This window comes from Macaca fascicularis, chromosome 15, assembly GCF_037993035.2.
Source record: "Macaca fascicularis isolate 582-1 chromosome 15, T2T-MFA8v1.1".
Classification (NCBI taxonomy): Eukaryota; Metazoa; Chordata; class Mammalia; order Primates; family Cercopithecidae; genus Macaca; species Macaca fascicularis.
In genome coordinates this window covers 10,217,902-10,240,218 of record NC_088389.1, presented here as the reverse complement: position 1 = coordinate 10,240,218, position 22,317 = coordinate 10,217,902, and the positions used below count along the sequence as shown (strand labels likewise).

At 41.2% G+C, this 22,317-nt stretch overlaps 1 protein-coding gene and 1 long non-coding RNA gene across 3 annotated transcripts in view; one reads left to right on the top strand and one right to left on the bottom strand.

The window, feature by feature from the left end:
- LOC135967349 (uncharacterized) overlaps positions 1 to 22,317 on the top strand; it is a 60,609-nt gene that overhangs the window by 2,137 nt on the left and 36,155 nt on the right. For both annotated transcript variants that reach the window (XR_010581377.1, XR_010581376.2), the window contains exons 2-3: positions 11,485 to 11,550; positions 17,342 to 17,575. This is a non-coding gene — a long non-coding RNA (uncharacterized lncRNA). The remainder of the gene's footprint in view (positions 1 to 11,484; positions 11,551 to 17,341; positions 17,576 to 22,317) is intronic.
- Positions 14,179 to 15,666, bottom strand: LOC135967544 (ubiquitin carboxyl-terminal hydrolase 17-like). Its single transcript, XM_065531067.1, has one exon. It carries the CDS (start codon positions 15,664 to 15,666, stop codon positions 14,179 to 14,181), a length of 1,488 nt encoding a protein of 495 aa, XP_065387139.1.

The window sequence follows — 22,317 nt, the reverse complement described above, 5'->3', positions numbered from 1 at the left end:
GTTTGTTTTTTTCTTGTAAATTTGTTTGAGTTCTTTGTAGGTTCTGGATATTATCTGTAGGTTGCCTGTTCACTCTGATGGTAGTTTCTTTTGCTGTGCAGAAGCTCTTTAGTTTAATTAGATCCCATTTGTCTATTTTGGCTTTTGTTGCCATTGCTTTTGGTGTTGTAGACATAAAGTCCTTGCCCATGCCTATGTCCTGAATGGTATTGCCTAGGTTTTCTTCTAGGGTTTTTATGGTTTTAGGTCTAACATTTAAGTCTCTAATCCCTCTTGAATTAATTTTTGTGTAAGGAGTAAGGAAGGGATCCAGTTTCAGCTTTTTATTTATGGCTAGCCAGTTTTCCCAGCAGCATTTATTAAATAGGGAATACTTTCCCCATTTCTTATTTTTGTCAGGTTTGTCAAAGATCAGATGGTTGTAGAAGTGTGGTATTATTTCTGAAGGCTCTGTTCTGTTCCATTGGTCTATAGCTCTGTTTTCATAACAGTACCATGCTGTTTTGGTTACTGTAGCCTTGCTGTATAGTTTTAAGTCAGGTAGTGTGATGCCTCCAGCTTTGTTCTTTTGACTTAGGATTGTCTTGACAATGCGGGCTCTTTTTTGGTTCTGTATGAACTTTAAAGTGGTTTTTTTCCAATTCTGTAAAGGAAGTCATTGGTAGCTTAATGGGGATGGCATTGAATCTATAAATTACCTTGGGCAGTATGGCCATTTTCACAATATTGATTCTTTCTGTTCATGAGCATGGAATGTTCTTCCATTTGTTTGTGTCCTCCTTTATTTCATTGAGCAGTGGTTTGTAGTTCTCCTTGAAGAGGTCCTTCACATCTGTTGTAAGTTGGATTCCTGGGTATTTTATTCTCTTTGAAGCAATTGTTAATGGGAGTTCATTCATGATTTGGCTCTCTGTTTGTCTGTTATTGGTGTATAAGAATGCTTGTGATTTTTGCACATTAATTTTGTATCCTGAGACTTTGCTAAAGTTGCTTATCAGTTTGAGGAGATTTTGGGCTGAGACGATGGGGTTTTCTAAATAGACAAGCATGTTATCTGCAAACAGGGACAGTTTGACTTCTTCTTTTCCTAATCAAATACCCTTTATTTCTTTCTCTTGCCTGATTGCCATGGCCAGAACTTCCAACACTATGTTGAATAGGAGTGGTGAGAGAGGGCATCCCTGTCTTGGGCCAGTTTTTAAGGGGAATGCTTCCAGTTTCTGCCCATTCAGTATGATACTGGCTGTGCGTTTGTCATGAATAGCTCTTATTATTTTGAGATACGTTCCATCAATACTGAATTTATTGAGAGTTTTTAGCATGAAGGGTTGTTGAATTTTGTCAAAGGCCTTTTCTGCATCTATTGAGATAATCATGTGGTTTTTGTCTTTGGTTCTGTTTGTATGTTGGATTACGTTTATTGATTCGAGTATGTTGTACCAGCCTTGCATCCCAGGGATGAAGCCCACTTGATCATGGTGGATAAGCTTTTGGATGTGCTGCTGGATTCGGTTAGCCAGTATTTTATTGAGGATTTTTGTGTCAATGTTCATCAGGCATATTGGTCTAAAATTCTCTTGCTTTGGTGTGTCTCTGCCAGGCTTTGGTATCAGGATGATACTGGCCTCATAAAATGAGTTAGAGAGGATTCCCTCTTTTTCTATTGATCGGAATAGTTTCAGAAGGAATGGTACCAGCTCCTCTTTGTACCTCTGGTAGAATTCAGCTATGAATCTTTCTGGTCCTGGACTTTTTTTGGTTAGTAGGCTATTAATTATTACCTCAATTTCAGAGCCTGCTATTGGTCTCTTCAGGGATTCAAATTCTTCCTGGTTTAGTCTTGGCAGAGTGTATGTGTCCAGGAATGTATCCATTACTTCTAAGTTTTCTAGTTTATTTGCGTAGAGGTTTTTATAGTATTCTCTGATGGTAGTTTGTATTTCTGTGGGGTCAGTGTTGAAATCCCCTTTATCATTTTTTATTGCATCTATTTGATTCTTCTCTCTTTTCTTCTTTATTAGTCTTGCTAGTGGTCTATCAATTTTGTTGATCTTTTCAAAAAACTAGCTTCTGGATTCATTGATTTTTTGAAGGGTTTTTTGTGTCTCTGTCTCCTTCAGTTATGCTCTGATCCTAGTTATTTCTTGCCTTCTGCTAGCTTTTGAATGTGTTTGCTCTTGCTTCTCTAGTTCTTTTAATTGTGATGTTAGGGTGTCAATTTTAGATCTTTCCTGCTTTCTCTTGTGAGCATTTAGTGCTATAAATTTCCCTTTACACACTGCTTTAAATGTGTCCCAGAGATTCTGGTATGTTGTATCTTTGTTCTCATTGGTTTCAAAGAACATCTTTATTTCTGCCTTCATTTCGTTATGTACCCAGTAGTCATTCAAGAGCAAGTTGTTCAGTTTCCATGTAGTTGAGTGGTTTTGATTGAGTTTCTTAATCCTGAATTCTCGTTTGATTGCACTGTGGTCTGAGAGACAGTTTGTTATAATTTCTGTTCTTTTACACTTGCTGAAGGGTGCTTTACTTCGAACTATGTGGTCAGTTTTGGAATAAGTACAATGTGGTGCTGAGAAGAATGTGTATTCTGTTGATTTGGGGTGGAGATTTCTGTAGAAGTCTATTAGGTCCGCTTGGTGCAGAGTTGAGTTCAATTCCTGGATATCCTTATTAACTTTCTGTCTCGTTGATCTGTCCAATGTTGACAGTGGGGTGTTAAATTCTCCCACTATTATTGTGTGGGAGTCTAACTCTCTTTGTAAGTCTCTAAGGCCTTGTTTTATGAATCTGGATGCTCGTGTATTGGGTGCATATATATTTAGGATAGTTAACTCTTCTTGTTGAATTGATCCTTTGATCATTATGTAATGACTTTCTTTGTCTCTTTTGATCTTTTTGGTTTAATGTCTGTATTATCAGAGACTAGGATTGTAACCCCTGCCATTTTTTTGGTTTTCCTTTTGCTTGGTAGATCTTCTTGCATCCCTTTATTTTGAGCCTATGTGTGTCTCTGCACGTGAGATGGGTCTCCTGAATACAGCAAACTGATGGGTCTTGACTCTTTATACAACTTGCCGGTCTGTGTCTTTTAATTGGAGCATTTAACCCATTTACATTTAAAGTTAATATTGTTATGTGTGAACTTGATCCTGTCATTATGATGTTAGTTGGTTATTTTGCTCGTTAGTTGATGCAGTTTCTTCCTAGCATCGATGGTCTTTACATGTTGGCATCTTTTTGCAATGGCTAGTACTGTTTGTTCCTTTCCATGTTTAGTACTTCCTTCAGGAACCCTTGTAGGGCAGGCCTGGTGGTGTCAGAATCTCTCAGCATTTGCTTGTCTGTAAAGGATTTTATTTCTCCTTCACTTATGAAACTTAGTTGACTGGATATGAAATTCTGGTTTGAAAATTCTTTAAGAATGTTGACAATCAGCCCCCACTCTCTTCTGGCTTGTAGAGTTTCTGCCAAGATATCTGCTGTTAGTCTGATGGGCTTCCCTTTATGGGTAATGTAACCTTTCTCTCTGGCTGCCCTTAACATTTTTTCCTTCTTTTCAACTTTGGTGAATCTGACAATTATGTGTTTTGGAGTTGCTCTTCTTGAGGAGTATCTTTGTGGCATCCTCTGTATTTCCCGAATTTGAATGTTGGTCTGCCTTGCTGGGTTAGGGAATTTCTCCTGGATGATATCCTGCAGAGTATTTTCCAACTTGGTTCCATTCTGCCCATCACTTTCAGGTACACCAATCAGATGTAGATTTGGTCTTTTCACATAATCCCATATTTCTTGGAGGCTTTGTTCATTTCTTTTTACTCTTTCTTCTTTAAATTTCTCTTCTTGCTTCATTTGATTCATTTGATCTTCAATCTCTGATACTCTTTCTTCCAGTTGATCAAGTTGGTTGCTGAAGCTTGTGCATTTGTCATGTAGTTCCTGTGTCATGGTTTTCATCTCTATCACGTCGTTTATGGACTTCTCTGCATTGGTTATTCTAGTTACCCATTCGTCAAATCTTTTTTCAAGGTTTTTAGTTTCTTTGTGCTGGGTTCATAGTTCCTCCTTTAGTTCTGAGAAGTTTGATCAACTGAAGCCTTCCTCTCTCAACTTGTCAAAGTCATTCTCCATCCAGCTTTGTTCTGTTGCTGGTGAGGAGCTGCGTTCCTTTGGATGGGGAGAGGTGCTCTGATTTTTTGAATTTTGAGCTTTTCTGCACTGCTTTTTCCCCCTCTTTGTGGTTTTATCTACCTTTGGTCTTTGATGATGTTGATGTATGGATGAGGTTTTGGTGTGGATGTCCTTTCTGTTTGTTAGTTTTCCTTCTAACAGTCAGGACCCTCAGCTTCAGGTCTGTTGGAGTTTGCTTGAGGTCCACTCCAGGTAGGCTACTCCCAGTTAGGCTCTCCAGTTAGGCTACTCGGGGGTCAGGGACCCACTTGAGCATGTAGTCTGTCAGTTCTCAGATCCCAACCTCCATGCTGGGAGAATCACTACTCTCTTCAAAGCTGTCAGACAGGGACATTTACATCTGCAGAGGTTTCTGCTGCTTTTTGTTTAGCTATGCCCTGTCCCCAGAGGTGGAGTCTACAGAGACAGGCAGGCCTCCTTGAGCTGCAGTGGGCTCCACCCAGTTCGAGCTTCCTGGCTGCTTTGTTTACCTACTTAAGCCTCAGCAATGGTGGGCACCCCTCCCCCAGCCTCACTGCCGCCTTGCAGTTAGATCTCAGACTGCTGTGCTAGCAATGACAGAGGCTCTGTGGGCTTGGGACCCTCTGAGCCAGGCATGGGATATAATCTCCTGGTGTGTTGTTTGCTAAGACCCTTGGTAAAGCACAGTATTGGGTGGGAGTGACCCAATTTTCCAGTGTTCTGTGTCACAGTTTCCCTTCACTAGGAAAAGGAATTCCCTTCCCCCTTGCACTTCTTAGGTGACGTGATGCCTTGCCCTGCTTCGGCTCTCACTCATTGGGCTGCGCCCACTGTCCTGCACCAACTGTCCAACATGCCCCAGTGAGATGAACCCGGTACCTCAATTGGAAATGCAGAAATCACCCATCTTCTGTGTTGTTCACGCTGGCAGCTGGTGGCTGGAGCTGTTCCTATTCGGCCATTGTGGCATCAACCTCACTTGATATGATTTCTAAATTTAAATACCTTTGAGACAAACGCGAATTGTGAAGGGATTTAAAAATGTCAGTGAAAATGGAATTAAAAATAAAAATATAAATATCAACTTTATTTCTCAATATAATCTCTACTGAGGTCAAGACACTGCATTAAGGGATGATCCCAACCATTCAGTCCATTGCTAAAGAACTGAGGATCATGGGAATTTAACCATGTCAATGCAGTCTTCTACTATTAACTAAAGAAAAATGGGTGCCCTTTACAGTTATTTCAAGATTAGGAAAAATAAGGTCAGAAGAAACCAAATCAGGACTGTAATGTTGATGCCTAATAATTTCCCATGAAAACTCTTTCAAAATTACTGGTGTTTGTCGAGAGGAAGGAACAGAAGTGTTGTTGTGGTGCAGAGGGACTCTCTAGTGAAGCTTTACAGGGCACTTTTCTGCAAAAGTATTTGCTAATTTTCTCTAAGAACTCTCCTACTAAGCAAATATTATGGTGCTTTGATCCTACAGAACGTCAACAAGCAAAATGCCTTGAGCATCCCCAAAACCTCTATGGCTTTTGCTTTTGAGAAGTTTGCTTTTGCTTTGACTGGAGCACTTCTACCTCTTGGTAGCCATTGTTTTAATCGTGCTTTGCCTTCAGAATCCTATTGATAAGTCAATTTCACTCCCTGTTATAATTCTTCAAAATAATGCTTCAGGATCTTGATTCTGCTTGTTCAAAATAGTCACTAATAGCTCTGCTTTTGTCCATAGCTGATCTAGGCACAAGAGTATTCGGGACTCATCAAATGTAAAGTTTCTCAACTTTCACGTTATAGTCAGTGTTGTGTAAGCTGAACCAATTGAGATGGCTGTGGTGTTGGCTATAATATCTCTCGTTAATTGTCAGTTCTCCTCAATTAGGGCATAGAAACAATTTTTTTTCTCTCAAAAATTGGAATGGGTGCCCCTCCTCTGTGGGCTTCATCTTCAACATTGTCTTACCTCTTCTTAGAATCAGGTATCCGTTTGTAAACGACTGATCCTTCAGGTCATTTTTCCCATAGACTTTTCATAAAGAATAATTTATTTCACCGTTTTTTGTACCCCAGCTTCACCATAAATTTGATGTTTGTTCTTATTTCAGGTTTGGCAGAATTCAAGTTCGGCAGAATTCATGTGGCTCTTTTCAGACTGATGTTTTAAATCCTGTTCACATATGTTAAAACAGGTCCGGGCATGGTGGCTCACGCCTGTAATCCCTGCACTTTGTGAGGTTGGCCAACATGGCAAAACCCTGCCACGACAGAAAATACAAAAATTAGCCTCTGCAAAAAATACAAAAATTAACCAGACAAGGTCCCAACTACTTGGAAGGCTGAGGCAGGAGAATCGCTTCAACTTGGGAAGCAGAGGTTACTTTGAGCCAAGATTGCTCCACTGCACTGCAACCTCGGTGAGAGAAGTGAAACCCTGTCTCAAAAATAAAAAATAAAAATAAAAAAGTTAAAATAAACTAGCATATGTGTGTTTTGATGCAAAAGCTAAAAGTTCATGCATAGTTTTTTCATAATTGTTATTTTGCATGAACTTATTGAAGCCCCCTATTATTTGCCATAATTTTCTCATCTTATTAATTTCTATATACATGCAAAATTTCCAATTGGTGTAAACCTTTCTTCCCAGTTACTGAACAATTATTTTAAATTTGAAAAATATGAGCTATTTTAATCCATATATTTTTTCTACTTCTGAATATTTTAGAGAAAATATGGATAATGAAACTTGTAAAATGGAGATGTTTGGAAGTTTCTGTTACCAATGACAAATTAATTTTTAAATAATTTCAGGAAAATTTAGGTGAATGTCTGTACTTTCATATGAACATTCATAGTAAAACAGACTTTTGAATTTATACCCTTGATAAACTTTAATGTAAAATATGTGAGTAAATGTGTACCTTTCCGTTCCTCATGAACATTCTCAAGTTTATACTATCTGGATTTTCTCAGGACGAATTACAAGCTGTATATGCTGCTGAAGTGTCTCAAAGATTAAGTCCCAAAGAGAGTGCCCTACTGTTTTTCCAATATTAATTTCTAAGTTTTACCAAGGTACAAGTTTTTTTTTTTTTTCATAAAATATAAAATGTTTTGCCTCCAGCAGAAATACATTTTAGAACATAACTTTCCTGTACGTAAGGGGTATAAAGGAAGCTTGGATTTGTTCTGAGAAAGGGAGAGGGTACTTCTGCCCATTGCCATGCACATCTGATTTTAGAGCTGAATGCCTTTCTGAGCTTGGCTCACTCCTCTCAAACTTGCTGGTAAATGGACACAAATTAAAGAGAAATAATTGTACACCATTTGGGATCAAGGAATCCAGATATCTGAACCATTGTTTATTATTTGCCCCTCCCACCCTCTCACCCTTCCAGATCTCTAGTGTCTATCATTCCACTTCTATGTCCAGGTGTACAATTATTTAAATCACACTTACAAATGAGAACTTCATGTGTTCATTTGTACAGATTCTCTTCCACCTAGCTACCTCTGAGACTGCAAGAACAATCACTCCTCCCCCTCCTCCTTCTCAGCCTACTCAAACAGAAGACCAGGAGCATTATCTGTCTGTCTGTCTATCTATCTATCTATCTATCTATCTATCTATCTATCTATCTCTCTATCTATCTGCACGTACACACATATATACACACACAAATATATATACACACATATGTGTACATATACACACACTCATAAAGAATTTGCATTTTAAAGAATGGCAGACCCATAGTTGTTCAAAAATCAACTATATAATTCTATATATGATAAATGTCTACTAGAAAGTTCACATTGAAAATTGCAAACACGACTTAGAAAAAATAAAGTTTTTAAAAATTTTATTTTATTTCATTTTAAGTTCCAGGATACATGTGCAGGACGTGCAGGTTTGTTACATAGGTAAGTGTGTGCCATGGTGGTTCGCTGTACCTATCAACCCGTAACCTAGGTATTCAGCCCCACATGGATTAGCTATTTATTCTGACGCACTCCCTCCTCACTCACCCCCAGACAGGCTCCAGTGTATGTTGTTACCCTCCCTTTGTCTATGTTTTCTCATTGTTCATCTGCCACTTATAAGTGAGAACATGTGTATTTGGTTTTCTGTTCCTGCATTAGTTTGCTGAGAATAATGGCTCCCAGCTTCATCCATGTCCTTGCAAAGGACATGATCTCATTCCTTTTTATGGCTGCATAGTATTCCATGGTATATATGTATCACATTTTCTGTATCCAGTCTGTCACTGATGGGCATTTGGGTTGATTCCATGTCTTTGCTATTGTGAATAGTGTGGCAATGAACATATGCATGCAAGTATCTTTATAATACAAGAATTTATATTCCTTTGGGTATATACCCAGTAATGGCATTGCTGGGTCAAGTGGTATTTCTGATTCTAGGTCTTTGAAAAATCACCACACTGTCTTCCACAGCGTTTGAATTTATATTCGCTCCAACAGTGTAAAAGTGTTCCTGTTTCCCCACAGTCTCACCAGCATCTGTTGTTTCTTGACTTTAATAATCGCCATTCTGACTGGCATGAGATGGCATCTCACTGTGGTTTTGATTTGTATTTCTCTAATGATCAGTAATGTTGGGCTTTTTTTTTCATATGTTTGTTGGCTGCATAAGTGTCTGTTCATAACCTTTGCCCACTTTTTAAAATATTTTTATTTTTGCTTTTTAAGACAGAGTCTTGCTGTGTCACCCAGGGTGGAGTTCAGTGGCACAATCTCGGGTCACTGCAACCTCTACCTCCCAGATTCAGGTGGTTCTTCTGTCTCAGCCTCCTGAGTAGTTGGGATTACAGGCACCTGCCACCACATCTGGCTAATTTATTGTATTTTGAGTAGAGACTGAGTTTCACCAGGTTGGCCAGGCTGATCTTGAACTCCTGGCCTCAAGTTATCTGCCCACCTCATCTTCCCAAACTTCTGGGATTACAGGCATGAGCTACTGCACCCAGTTTTTGCCCACTTTTATATGGGGTTGGATTTTTATAGTTTTGGGTTTTACATTTAAATCTTTAATCCATTTTCAGTTCATTTTTGTATAAGGTATAAGTAAGGGTCCAGTTTTAGTTTTCTGCATATGTCTAGATAGTTTTTCCAGCACCATTTATTATTAAATAGGGAATCCTTTCCCCATTGTTTGTTTTCATCCAAAATAAAATGGTTGTAGATGTGCAGTCTTATTTCTGATATCTCTATTCCATTCCATTGGTCTATGTGTCTGTTTTGTACCACTACCATGCTGTTTGGGTTACTGTAGCCTTGTAATATGGTTTGAAGTCAGGTAGCAGGATGCCTCCAGCTTTGTTATTTTTACTTAGGATTGTTCTGGGTATATGGGCTCTTTTTTCATTTCATATGAATTCTGAAGTAGTTTTTTCTAATTTTGTAAAGAATGTCCATGGTAGTTTATGGGAATAGCACTGAATCTATGAATTACTTTGGGAAGTATGGCCATTTTCATGATATTGATTCTTCTTACCCATGAGCATGGAATGTTTTTCCATCTGTTTGTGTCCTCTCTTATTTCCTTGAATAGTGGTTTGTAGTTCTCCTTGAAGAGGTCCTTCACTTGCCTTGTTAGCTGTATTCCTAGGTAGGTATTTTATACTCTTTGTAGCAATTGTAAATGTGAATTCATTTGTGATTTGGCTCTCTTCTTGTCTATTGTTGGTGTATAAGAATGCTTGAGATTTTTGCATACTGATTTTGTATCTTGAGACTTTGCTGAAGTTGCTTGTAGCTTAAGAATCTTTTGGGCTGAGGTGATGAGATTTTATAGATATAGGATCATGCCATCTGCAAGAAAAGAAAGTCCAACTTCCTCTCTTCCTGTTTGAATATGCTTTATTCTTTCTCTTGCCTGATTGCCTTGGCCAGAACTTCCAACACTATATTGAATAGGAGTGGTGAGAGGGCATCCTTGCCTTGTGCCAAATTTCAAATGGAATACTTCCAGCTTTTGCCTGTTCAATATGATAATGACTGTGGGTTTGTCATAAATGGCGCTTATTATTTTGAGGCATGCTCCATCAATACCTAGTTTCATGAGAGTTTTTAGCATAAAGGAATGTTGAATTTTATCAAAGACCTTTTCTGAGTCAACTGAAATAATCATGGGGTTTTTGTCTTTAGTTCTGTTTATGTGGTGAATTACATTTATTGATATGCATATGTTGAACCAGCCTTGCACCCAAGGGATGAGGCCGATTTGATCTTGGTGGATAAGCTTTTTGATGTATTGCTGGATTTGGTTTGCCACTATTATATTGAGAATTTTGCAACAAAGTTTATCAGAAATATTAAGCTAATGTGTAGTAAATACATTGAAAATAAGAACAGACTGATTAAAAGACTAAATAACATGAATCCTAAGTGTTTTCACAACTGATTTATAGAGTAAAAGCATTGCCAAACTAAATGAGCTTGGTCCAAAACTGTACAGGGTCTGAGATGTTGTCTCAACTTCCATTACTCATTGTGAGGTGGACCTGCAGTAACTATATTTGATGCAAAATTTCATGTTGATGGAAGCTGAGATGTCCTGCAGTCTCAGAGGGACAGAATTCTGGTGTGTCTCCCTTTGCCCTGTCAGGAATAAAGATCTAGACTCTACAGGTTTTGTCAAAATTTACAAGATGTAGGAAATGGGGCAGGATTTAGGCCATGAGGCAAAACCTAGAGATATAAAGAAACAGCTTCTGACCCAGGGCTCATGAAGTCAGGATAGTTTCAGAGGGGATGGTGGAGTGAGCATAGTACAGTCTTTGGAACCATTCCTTCCCCTTATTTGTTCATAGGCCAGATGTGCTCAACCAGGGGGCATCTCAGGTCTGATGAACAGAGTCCTGGAGAGACAAAGGGGCAATCCTGAGGAAGAGGCTCAACAGGGAGGAAGGAGTCACCATTTTCTCTCCTGAGAAAAATCCTTCTCCCTAGGAAACCATAGGATTTTCCTTGGTCCCAGTGAGACTTTTCCTGAGTGAAGAGAGCAGAGAGAGCAAGGGACTGATGTGTTATCTGTTTCCACCTCCTGCAGTGATTCTGAAACCATGGGGGACAGAATTATCTTCAGAATCATGAGCAATCCAGATGCCATGGTTTCACACAAGACATTGGAAGTTCTTATCTCTAAGGGGTAGGCACTGGTCATTGATACTCTGTAAAGCTCATTCGCTGATTACTAAGTGAGCCAAATTAATAATCTACTGGAAGTTTTACTAAACTCAGTTTACTTGACACACAATTCACACAGACACATTGTTAATATACACATTTTGATGCTTGGACAGGGTTGGACCCAAGATTCTGTACTTCTATGGAGCCCTGTGTTCTGCCCAGGTGTCATTTACTCTCAGGTAAGTAAACTGATCACCATGACTAACAAGAGATTGATCTGTGATGATTAGAAATGAGAAGATCTGTTGGTTATGTTTTATTGGGATGGATTCTATTAACATTTAAATACACTTTAATAACGCAGATTTACAATGAAAAGTAACAAGCAAATATAAAAAGTGAAGGGGCTATTCCCCAAACTAGTTTCCACTGAAATACCACCAGAGAAAAACAACTCTCAGGACAGGGATACTGCTTCAAAGACACAGATTTCACAGCTGGATGGTGGATCTCGAATTTCTGAAAATTCCATCCCTTACTCTTGAAATGCAGTTTATTTAAGAACTTTCTAATTTGACTGTAGTTTCATACTCACACACTTCAGTGTGTTGTGTATTATTCCATTGATGATAAGTATAACTTATTTGAAAATGAATTACATACTGGTGAGAAAATTTTCCCTTTAAATTAAACTTAAACTCACACCATAAAATTAGCAGCGTCTGTTTGTCTGTTCCAATAATTACCTAGGTTCTACCCAGGGCACCTGAGATCAGTTGAAAACAAATGCAAAAAAGTTGGAATAAAAAGTAAGAACACCCTTCAAATGTTACGAATGCATCCTAGTCTCAATTATTCACATTCACGAGAATGATTCACCTATATCCCACTTTAGCAAAATTTCACCTACTCTCGCCTACCAATTGACTAATCAAAACAAACCAAGACAGAACAATAAATTCAAATTCATCCAGTAACCTGAGGGGAAAACCTACACCTCAAAATGTAGTCTACAGATATTCACACAGGATGTCATCTACTGTGAAAACACATGCACAGAGACAGTCCCTTCACATGATCAGAATACTCACAACTCCACAACAACATATTAGATATGGGATCATCTTGAAATGCGGCCATCACTAACCAGTTGTCCCTTTTACATAGACAAAAACCTGAGGACCACATTATGTTATGTAGAAATGACTGTACACCTGTGTGCGTGTGTGTGTGTAGGGATCCGGGGAATCCAATAGACATTCCAGCCTCTTGATTTTTTCCATGTTCAGGCTCTTGATTCTATATCCGAGTGAAATGACTTGCCAGTGGGGAACAAGATAAGTCTTTGCAGGAAGGGCTCTGGTGGGAGCTAGATACTCAAATCATAAAGCATCGAGTGTTGGAAACATGCACTGAAGTTAGACGAAATACTCAATGCACAGTTTAGACGGTGAAAGACTTTCAGGTAATCATGCAATCACCGACCGGCTGATTGATGACATTCCCCGAATTTATGATTGCAAGAAGAGACAAATACTCATGACATTCTATTTCCGGTGGTTGGGGACATATGATGGCAACATACTGTCTGCCAGTCATGCTCATCACACTGTACTTTGCACACACGTCACACAGAGACACTGTTAATACGCACATTTGTGTGCTTGAGCAGGGTTGCACCCAAGATTCTGTGGTTGTACGGAGCCCTGAGTTATGCCCTCGACATCTTTACTCTCGGGTTGGTCAACTTGGATCACTGTACCGAACGAGAAACGGAGCCTGAAATCCAATCAGCGAATACACAAAAGGAAGGGGCCATTTCCCACAATCATTTCCACTGCAACACCACCTCGGATGAACAAGTCTCATTGCAGCTTAGGGACTGTGCTTCAGAGATGCACCTTTCGCAGCTGGACGATTGACCCGGAATCTCCCAAATGCCATTTTGATACACACCAAATGAGATTTATTTCAGTACTTGCTGATTTTATTTTAGTTGAATACACACACGCTCCTGTGTTTGATTTCCTTTATTATCAATACGACTTACTTCCAAATGACTCACATACCAGTGGGATGATTTTCTGCTTCAATTCATTGGAAATGGACAGCATTCAATAGGCAAGTGTGTCTGTCTGTCTGTCTCCAGCATTCTGTGGGTTCCACCAATGGCACAAGTCCTAGGGCGCCTGAGGTCCATTCAACAAGCAATGTAAAAACGGCGAGGCAGGTTCAAAAGAAGAACACCCTTCCTCTCTTCAAATGCGTCCCAGTTTCCACTACTCAAGGTAGGGAGAAGGATCCACAGAAGTCCCACGTTCGCAAAATTTCAGCTTCTGGTGCTCACCAACAACTGACGAATGAAACACACCCCAAGAGAAAATAGTCAACCCCGTCCCCTGCAATAACCTCATGCGCAATCCTACACCGCAATATGTCATATTCAGAAATTCACACTGAATGTCATCTACCATGAACACAAACACACAGACAGAAGACTCACGACTGCAAAACTCGATGTTTTGTTTCCCATGTCTGGGCTCATCCTGAAACGCAGGCATCACTATCCAGTTGTCCCTCTTGTGTAGACAGAAACCTGGGCTCCTCATTACTTTATGTCGGATTGACTGTGTATGTGATGTGATGGTGTGTGTGTGTGCGTGCGTGAACCCCCTCGTGGGTGTGTGTGTGTGTACGTGTATGTGTGTGTGTGTCAGTGTGTGTGCGCATGCACTCCTGCGTTTGGGTGGAGACTTTTCCTGAGATCACTGGCACACAAACAGAGCCCTCTTGCTGTGTTTGTTCCTCCCTTTGGATCTCCTGGTCCTCCCTTGCAGAGAAGTGAGTGTGTCAGTGTTCATGGACTCCTAAGGTGTCAGGTTCCTTGAAGAGAGGTTCAGCAGGGAGCTTTGCTGTTCAGGATGACGGTTGTTCATCCCACCCTTGTATTTTGATGGATGAATCACAAGCACGTTGGGAGGCAGGGTACATTCGACTTTTCTGACGTTGAAGTCAGGCTTGGTTTTGTTTTGCTCTTGGAGGAACTTCCAATGGTCTAAGGTGCTTTCCTGAGTGTCTCTTTCCACCAAGTGCTCCTCCAAGTCGGGTACCTGGAGGCAGGGTTCTCTCTGGAGCTCTCCTTGCGTTGCTCGCCTGTCTTTGTGTTCAGCGCCAAGGGCTCCTGGTTCCCTGCCTATTGACACACTCTCACTGCATCTTTCCAGTTCACTCTTCTGGATGTAAAAGAGGACATAGGCCTGTTGACTCAGGACAGAAGCGATGCTACAGGCAGTGACCTCGGCGTCATCCATTTTATACCACTGGCCTCCTGGAGCTTTGACATAAGAGAGGTAATGTCCGTTGTGACAACTCCACCCAGCGTGGACCAGCACAGCATAGAGGACATAGACTAGAGGTCCCGTGTTCTGCTGAGACATGTATGGCTGCATGTCAAGGCACTCAGGGTATTGCACATTCTTGGCAAGTTTGTTGCCTGTGACATCGGAGAATCTCTTCAATACAAGGATGAGGACCTTGGCAGAAGTGTGTAGAGTGAAGGTCTTGGAGGCAGGCGCCTTCTGGAGACAAAGACCACAATGATAGGCATTCTCTCCATTGAGTTCTTCGGGCTTCACCACCTGTTCCAAAGCTTGCTTCACACTCTGAGCTGCCTGGATATCCAGGACAATGTCCAGGTAAGGGTCAAAGGTGTCCGAAACGCCCTGGCAGTGGAGACACTTGATTTGAGATCTCCAGCAGCCTCCAAATATCTGGTGGATGAGGGTGGTGTCCTCAGAGTCATGATCTACCTGCTTGTGCCCGGGAAGGCATGCCTTTTTCATGGCATCCACAATGAACATCAGAAACTCATGGGCATCTTCCTGCTTGCCTCGATGGAAGCCAGCAGTCAATGCCTGTGAGGGCTGGGTGACGTGGCCAGGACAGTGGAGGGCCCATGTAATGTGAGCTTCCATCGTACACAGCATGCAGCACTTGTGACGCTGACAAAGTTGAAAGTGCTCCTGGGACAGCATGTAGTTGGCAAGGGGCGGTGTGTATGTCAGGCACTGCAGGGAAGCATTCAAGTAGCAAGTATTTCCCATATTCTGGAGCCCAGCCCCCACCGCAGCAGGTCTCCTGCTACTGAGAGGAAGCTTCTTTCTGGGGGCAGGCTGTCTTGCCACGGGAGCCAAATCATCACAGAGGTTGACTTGGGTCTCAGATGACAGTGGTGACTTCTCAGGTAGAGAAGTCCGCTGAATTTCAGCAAAAGCTGCATCTGGCCGAGAAGATATGAGTTTTGAAAAGTGGTTGAACTGCCACTCACCTCCCAAGTGGAGTGAATCGGCCTCCATGTCGCCAGGAGCAAGGATCACAAGCTTTTTCTGCTGGGACCACACGTTGCAGAAAGACGCTATCTCTTCCGAGAGAGTCTTCAAATGACGCGCCACCTGGCTGCATCAGCCCTTATATAACTCACCCCCGCCTACCGCGAACACCCCACCCACCCATCAGGTACGCGGTCCACCAATCCAATATCAGCACTCAGTTAAAGAATGAGTCATAGGGTATGTCCCCTTGTATTCCCCAGGGAGTTCACTTAAAACTCCTGGGGAATGCGTTAGTTTACTTAAAACAGTGGTACGGAATAATTCTGTCCTTACAAAACAATGTGTGTGTTTGCGTGTATGTGTTTGCTTGCGTGAACTTGTGGGCATGCGGAATCATGCCCATGTGAGTGTTTCTTTGTTTTTGTTTATATGTCTGGGTGTGTGTGTGTTTGAGCTGCGATGTGCTTCTAACTATGTGCTTTTGGCAGTTACGATCATCTTTTCAGGCATTGAAGGACAGGAAGTCAGACCTGTACTTTCTGACTTGAGAATCATCAATGAAGTACAGTTAATAACATAGTGTATTTGTTTCCTTAATATCAAAGAAGAAATCCGTGCAGTCTAATAAGTATTCTAGCGATAACCTTTCCGTGTTCAGCCTATTGATTCTGTGTTCGAGTGAAATGACTTACCAGTGGGGACCAAGACATGTCTTTGCAGAAAATGCTCTTGTGGAAGCTATATACCGAAATCATAAAGCATCAAGTGTTGGAAACATGCACTGAACTTAGACGAAATACTCAGTGCCCAAATTAGACTGTGAAAGACTTTCAGGAAATCATGCAATCACCGACATACCAATTGATGACATTCCCCGTATATATGATTGCAAGTAAAGAGAAATACTCATGACATTCTATTTCCAGCGATTGAGGTCATATGACCGAAATTTAAGAAATCATGAAATCAGAAAACATGACTAATCACAATTTAATCCAACTAAAACCTTTGGTTCATTTAAGAAAGGATGAATATAAAAACAACATATCACACAGCATGGGAGATAATATTTTAATACGTATGTGATAATGGATCAACATTTGAGAGAGATGAAATAAATAGTTGTAAATTTGAGAATAGCATATAACCAGAATTAAACACTGTAAATGCCTGGGTGATGGGAGTGAGTCCGTGTCTCAGGAGGAAACATAGAGATTTAAAAGCAGGGCCTCTAAAAGAGATTTGCATACCATTGTTAAAACTGGCGGTTGTTTTAGTAAGAAAGGGAAAAATAAACCATTTGTCTTAGGGATTGTTGCATGTATTTTTCATCGTCTGAGATGTTGCTTCCAATTCCAGTTAAGCATTGTGTGGTGGACTTGCAGTTACCACATTTGGTGGAAAATGTCATGCTGATGAAGGTAGACTTGTTTCCTAAACTAAGAGGGACAGAATTTGGGTGTTTCTTTGGGACTTTTGGCTTACTAGGAATAAAGATCCTGGCTCTAGGGATTTTCTTAAAAATTTTAAGATAATGAGAAAGAGAATAGAATTTAGGCCAGGTGGCAAGGCCTCGAGGTGTACAGAAGCATCCCCGGTCTCAGGGCCCATGAAATCAGGATGATTTTAGGGAGGATGGTGGAATGGGGAGAGTGTGACCTTTGGCCTCCTTTCTTTCCCTTTTCTTTTCATGGGTCAGGTGTGCTCTATCAGAAGGCTTCCCCTTTCTGTTGGACAGAGTCCTGGAAGAAGAAATGAGCGCTGCTGAGAAAGATGCTCCACAAGGAGGAAGGAGTCACTATTTTCAGGAGCATGATCCCCAGAAGCATGAGAAATCCAGATGCCGTGGCTTTATACAGGATGCTGGAGTTTCTTTCCTCTGGATCCGGGAACTTGACATCAGTGTTCTGTAATGCCCATAACTGATTTTGAGGTGAGTCCACTTGATAACCTGTCTGCGTGTCATGCTCATTACACTGCAATTCACACACATGTCACACCGAAACACTCTGAATGAGCATATTTATGTGCTTGAACAGTGTTGCATCCAAGATTCTGTGATTCTACAGAGTCCTGAGTTCTGTCCTGGACATCTCTACTCTTGGGTAGGTCAACTTTGATCACTATACCTAATGATAAATGTACCATTAAATCTAATCAGCAAATACACTAAAGGAAGGGGCCATTCTCCATAATTGTTTCACTCTGGTAGGTCAACTTTAATAACTGTACCTAAGAAGAAAGGGATCTGTGATGATTCCACATCAAAGAACCTGTTGATTTTTTGTCATTTGAATGAATTATGTTAACATTTAAATAGAGTTTAAAACCCCACATTTCCCATGAAATCTAATCAGCCATGAAATCTAATCAGCAGATACACAAAAGGAAGGGGCCATTCTCTAAAATCGTTTCCACTGAAACACCACCACCAATAAACAAGTCTCATTGCAGGAAAGGGATCCTGCTTCCAAGATCCAGTTTGCACAGTTGGACGATTGACCCAGAATCTCCCCTAATGCAATTTTTTAACACCCTAAGTGAGATTTATTTCCGGGTTTTCTAATATTATTTCAGCTGAATACACACACTCCTGTGTTTCAATTTCTTTCAAACACCTTTTAATAATGAAGTATCTTGCTGCTTCACCCCTTATATAACTAATGCCCACCCACCGGTTCCACTACATTTACCCATCAATTACCCAATTTAACAATGAAATATCAGCAGTCAATTAAGTTTTGTGTCTTAGGTTGTATCCTTTTGCATTCCTCAGGGAATTTAATGGACACAGCTTAAATTGTGATTATAGAACAGTTGAATCAGATTTACTAATCAGTGTTATGGGCAAATATGATAGGAGTGGAACTGAGTTAGGACAGTGGCTACACATTTGCCTTATTTCATGTAAAACAATGCCAGTTAACAATTGTGTACGTATTAAACAGTTTGTGTCTGTGTGTGTATTTGTATCTTTGTGTCTGGATGTGAGAGTGTGTGTGTGTGTTGAGAATTATTTCCAAGCATGTGCATCTGGGAGATAAGATCATTCTTTCCGCGATTGAACAACAAGAAGTTGGAACTACACTTTCTGATTTGAGAATGTGCAGCGATGTTATGTAATTAACACAGCATATTGTGTCTTAATTAAAATGGAGAGATCAATGGAGTCAAATAGACATTCCAGAGATAACCTTCCCATTTTTGACCAATTGATTCTATATCATGTTGCAATGATCTGGCTGTGGGGACATGACAAGTCTTTGCATGAAATGGTCTTGTGGAAGCAATATATGCAAATAATAAAGCATCAAAAGGGACTATGCGTTCAATTTGTAGAAATATTCACTTAAGTTTGATGAAATTCTCAATGCCCAAAATAGACTGCAGAACACTTTCAAGAAAACATGCTATAACCCAGAGATGAATTGATGACATCCACCGAAGTGATGACTGCAAGAAAAGAGAAATATTCATGGAATTTTATATCCAAGGGTTTCTTGTATATGACAGCATATTTTGAAAAGTCAAAATCAGAAAAACTTGACAAACAGGAAGATATCTAAGCTAAAACCTTTTGTTCATTAAAGGAGCGATGAGAGGCAGTTCCAAGATGGCCGAATAGGAACAGATCCAGCCTCCAGCTCCCAGCGTGAGCAACACAGGAGACGGGTGATTTCTGCATTTCCAACTGAGGTACCGGGTTCATCTCACTGGGGCTTGTTGGACAGTGGGGGCAGGACAGTGAATGCAGCACACAGAGCAACAACCGAAGCAGGGCGAGGCATCACCTCACCCAGGAAGTGCAAGGGGGAAGGGAATTCCCTTTCCTAGCCAAGGGAAACCGTGATACGCAGCACCTGGAAAATTGGGTTACTCCCACGCTAACACTGTCCTTTATCAAGGATCTCAGCAAATGTCACACCAGGAGATTATATCCCGCATCTGGCTTGGAGAGTCCCACGCCCACAGAGCCTCCCTCATTGCTAGCACAGTAGTCCAAGTTCTAACTGCAAGGAGGCTGCAAGGCTGGAGGAGGGGCGCTTGCCATTGCTGAGGCTTGAGTAGGTAAACAAAGTGGTGGGGAAGCTCAAACTGGGTGGAGCCCACCACAGCTCAAAGAGGCCTGCCTGTCTCTGTAGACTCCACCTCTGGGGAGAGGGCATAGCCAAACAAAAGGCAGCAGAAACCTCTGCAGATTTAAATGTCCCTGTCTGACAGCTTTGAAGAGAGTAGTGGTTCTCCCAGCATGGTGTTTGAGATCTGAGAACAGACAGACTGTCTGCTCAAGTGGGTCCCTGACCCTGGAGTAGCCTAACTGGGAGACACCCCCACTAGGGTAAGATTGACACCTCACATCTCACACAACCGGGTACCCCTCTGAGACGAAGCTTCCAGAGGAATAATCAGGCAGAAACATTTGCTGTTCAGCAATATTCACTCTTCTGCAGCCTCCACTGCTGCCACCTAGGCAAAAAGGGTCTGGAGTGGACCTTGAGCAAACTCCAACAGACCTGTAGCTGAGGGTCATGACTATTAGAAAGAAAGCTAACAAACAAACAGAAAGGACATCCACACCAAAACCCCATCTGTACATCAACATCATCAAAGACCAAAGGTAGATAAAACCACAAAGATGGGGAAAAAGAAGTGCAGAAAAACTGAAAATTCTAAAAATCTGAGCAACACTCCCCCTCCAAAGGAATGCAGCTCCTCTCCAGCAATGGAACAAAGCTGAACAGAGAATGACTTTGACTAGTTGAGAGAAGAAGGCTTCAGACGATCAAACTTCTCCGAGCTAAAGGAGGAAGTTCGAACCCATAGCAAAGAAGCTAAAAACCTTGGAAAAAGATTTCCTGAATGGCTAACTAGAATAACCAATGTAAAGAAGTCCTTAAATGACCTGAGAGAGCTGAAAACCATGACACAAGAACTACATGACAAATGCGCAAGCTTCAGTAACCGACTCGGTCAACTGGAAGAAATGGCGTCAGTGATTGAAGATCAAATGAATAAAATGAAGTGAGAAGAGAAGTTTAGAGAAAAAAGAGTAAAAAGAAATGAACAAAGCCTCCAAGAAATATGGGAATATGGGAAAAGGCAAAATCGACGTCTGATTTGTGTACCTGAAAGTGAGGGGGAGAATGGAACCAAGTTGGAAAACATTCTGCAGGATATCATCCAGGAGAACTCCCCCAACCTAGCAAGGCAGGCTGACATTCAAATTCAGGAAATACAGAGAACGCCACAAAGATACTCCTCTAGAAGAGCAACTCCAAGACACATAATTGTCAGATTCACCAAAGTTGAAATGAAGGAAAAAATGTTAAGGGCAGCCAGAAAGAAAGGTCGGGTTACCCACAAAGGGAAGCCCATTAGACTAACAGTGGATTTCTCGGCAGAAACTCTACAAGCCAGAAGGGAGGGGTGGGGCAATATTCAACATTCTTAAAGAAAAGAATTTTCTTTTTTTTTTTTTTTTTTTTTTTTTTGAGACGGTGTCTCGCTTTGTCGCCCAGGCTGGAGTGCAGTGGCCGGATCTTAGCTCACTGCAAGCTCCGCCTCCCAGGTTTACGCCATTCTCCTGCCTCAGCCTCCCGAGTAGCTGGGACTACAGGCGCCCACCACCTCGCCCGGCTAGTTTTTTGTATTTTTAGTAGAGACGGGGTTTCACCATATTAGCCAGGATGGTCTCGATCTCCTGACCTCGTGATCCGCCCGTCTCGGCCTCCCAAAGTGCTGGGATTACAGGCTTGAGCCACCGCGCCCGGCCAAGAATTTTCAACCCAGAATTTCATATCCAGCCAAATTAAGTTTCATAAGTGAGGGAGAAATAAAATCCTTACAGACAAGCAAATGCTGAGAGATTTTGTCACCACCAGGCCTGCCCTACAAGAGCTCCTGAAGGAAGCACTAAACATGGAAATGAACAACCCATACCACCCACTGCAAAAACATGCCAAAATGTAAAGACCATCGATGCTAGGAAGAAACTGCATCAACTAATGAGCAAAATAACCAGCCAACATCATAATGACAGGATCAAGTTCACATGTAACAATATTAACCTAAATGTAAATGGGCTAAATGTTCCAATTAAAAGACACAGACTGGCAAGTTGGATAAAGAGTCAGGAGCTCTTATAGGGCAGGCCTGGTGGTGACAAGACCCACCAGTTTGCTGTATTCAGGAGACCCATCTCACGTGCAGAGACACACACAGGCTCAAAATAAAGGGATGGAGGAAGATCTATCAAGCAAATGGAAAACAAAAAATGGCAGGGGTTGCAATCCTAGTCGCTGATAAAACAGAGTTTAAACCAAGAAAGATCAAAAGAGACAAAGAAGGCCATTACACAATCGTAAAGGGATCAATTCAACAGGAAGAGCTAACTATCCAAAATATATATACACCCAATTCAGGAGCACCCAGATTCATAAAGCAAGTCCTTAGAGACTTACAAATAGACTTAGACTCCCACACAATGATAATGGGAGACTTTAATACCCCACTGTCAACATTAGACAGATCAACGAGACAGAAAGTTAAGGATATACAGGAATTGAACCCAACTCTGCACCAAGCAGACCTAATAGACATCTACAGAACTCTCCACCCCACACCAACAGAATATACATTCTTCTCAACACCATATCGCACTTATTCCAAAATTGA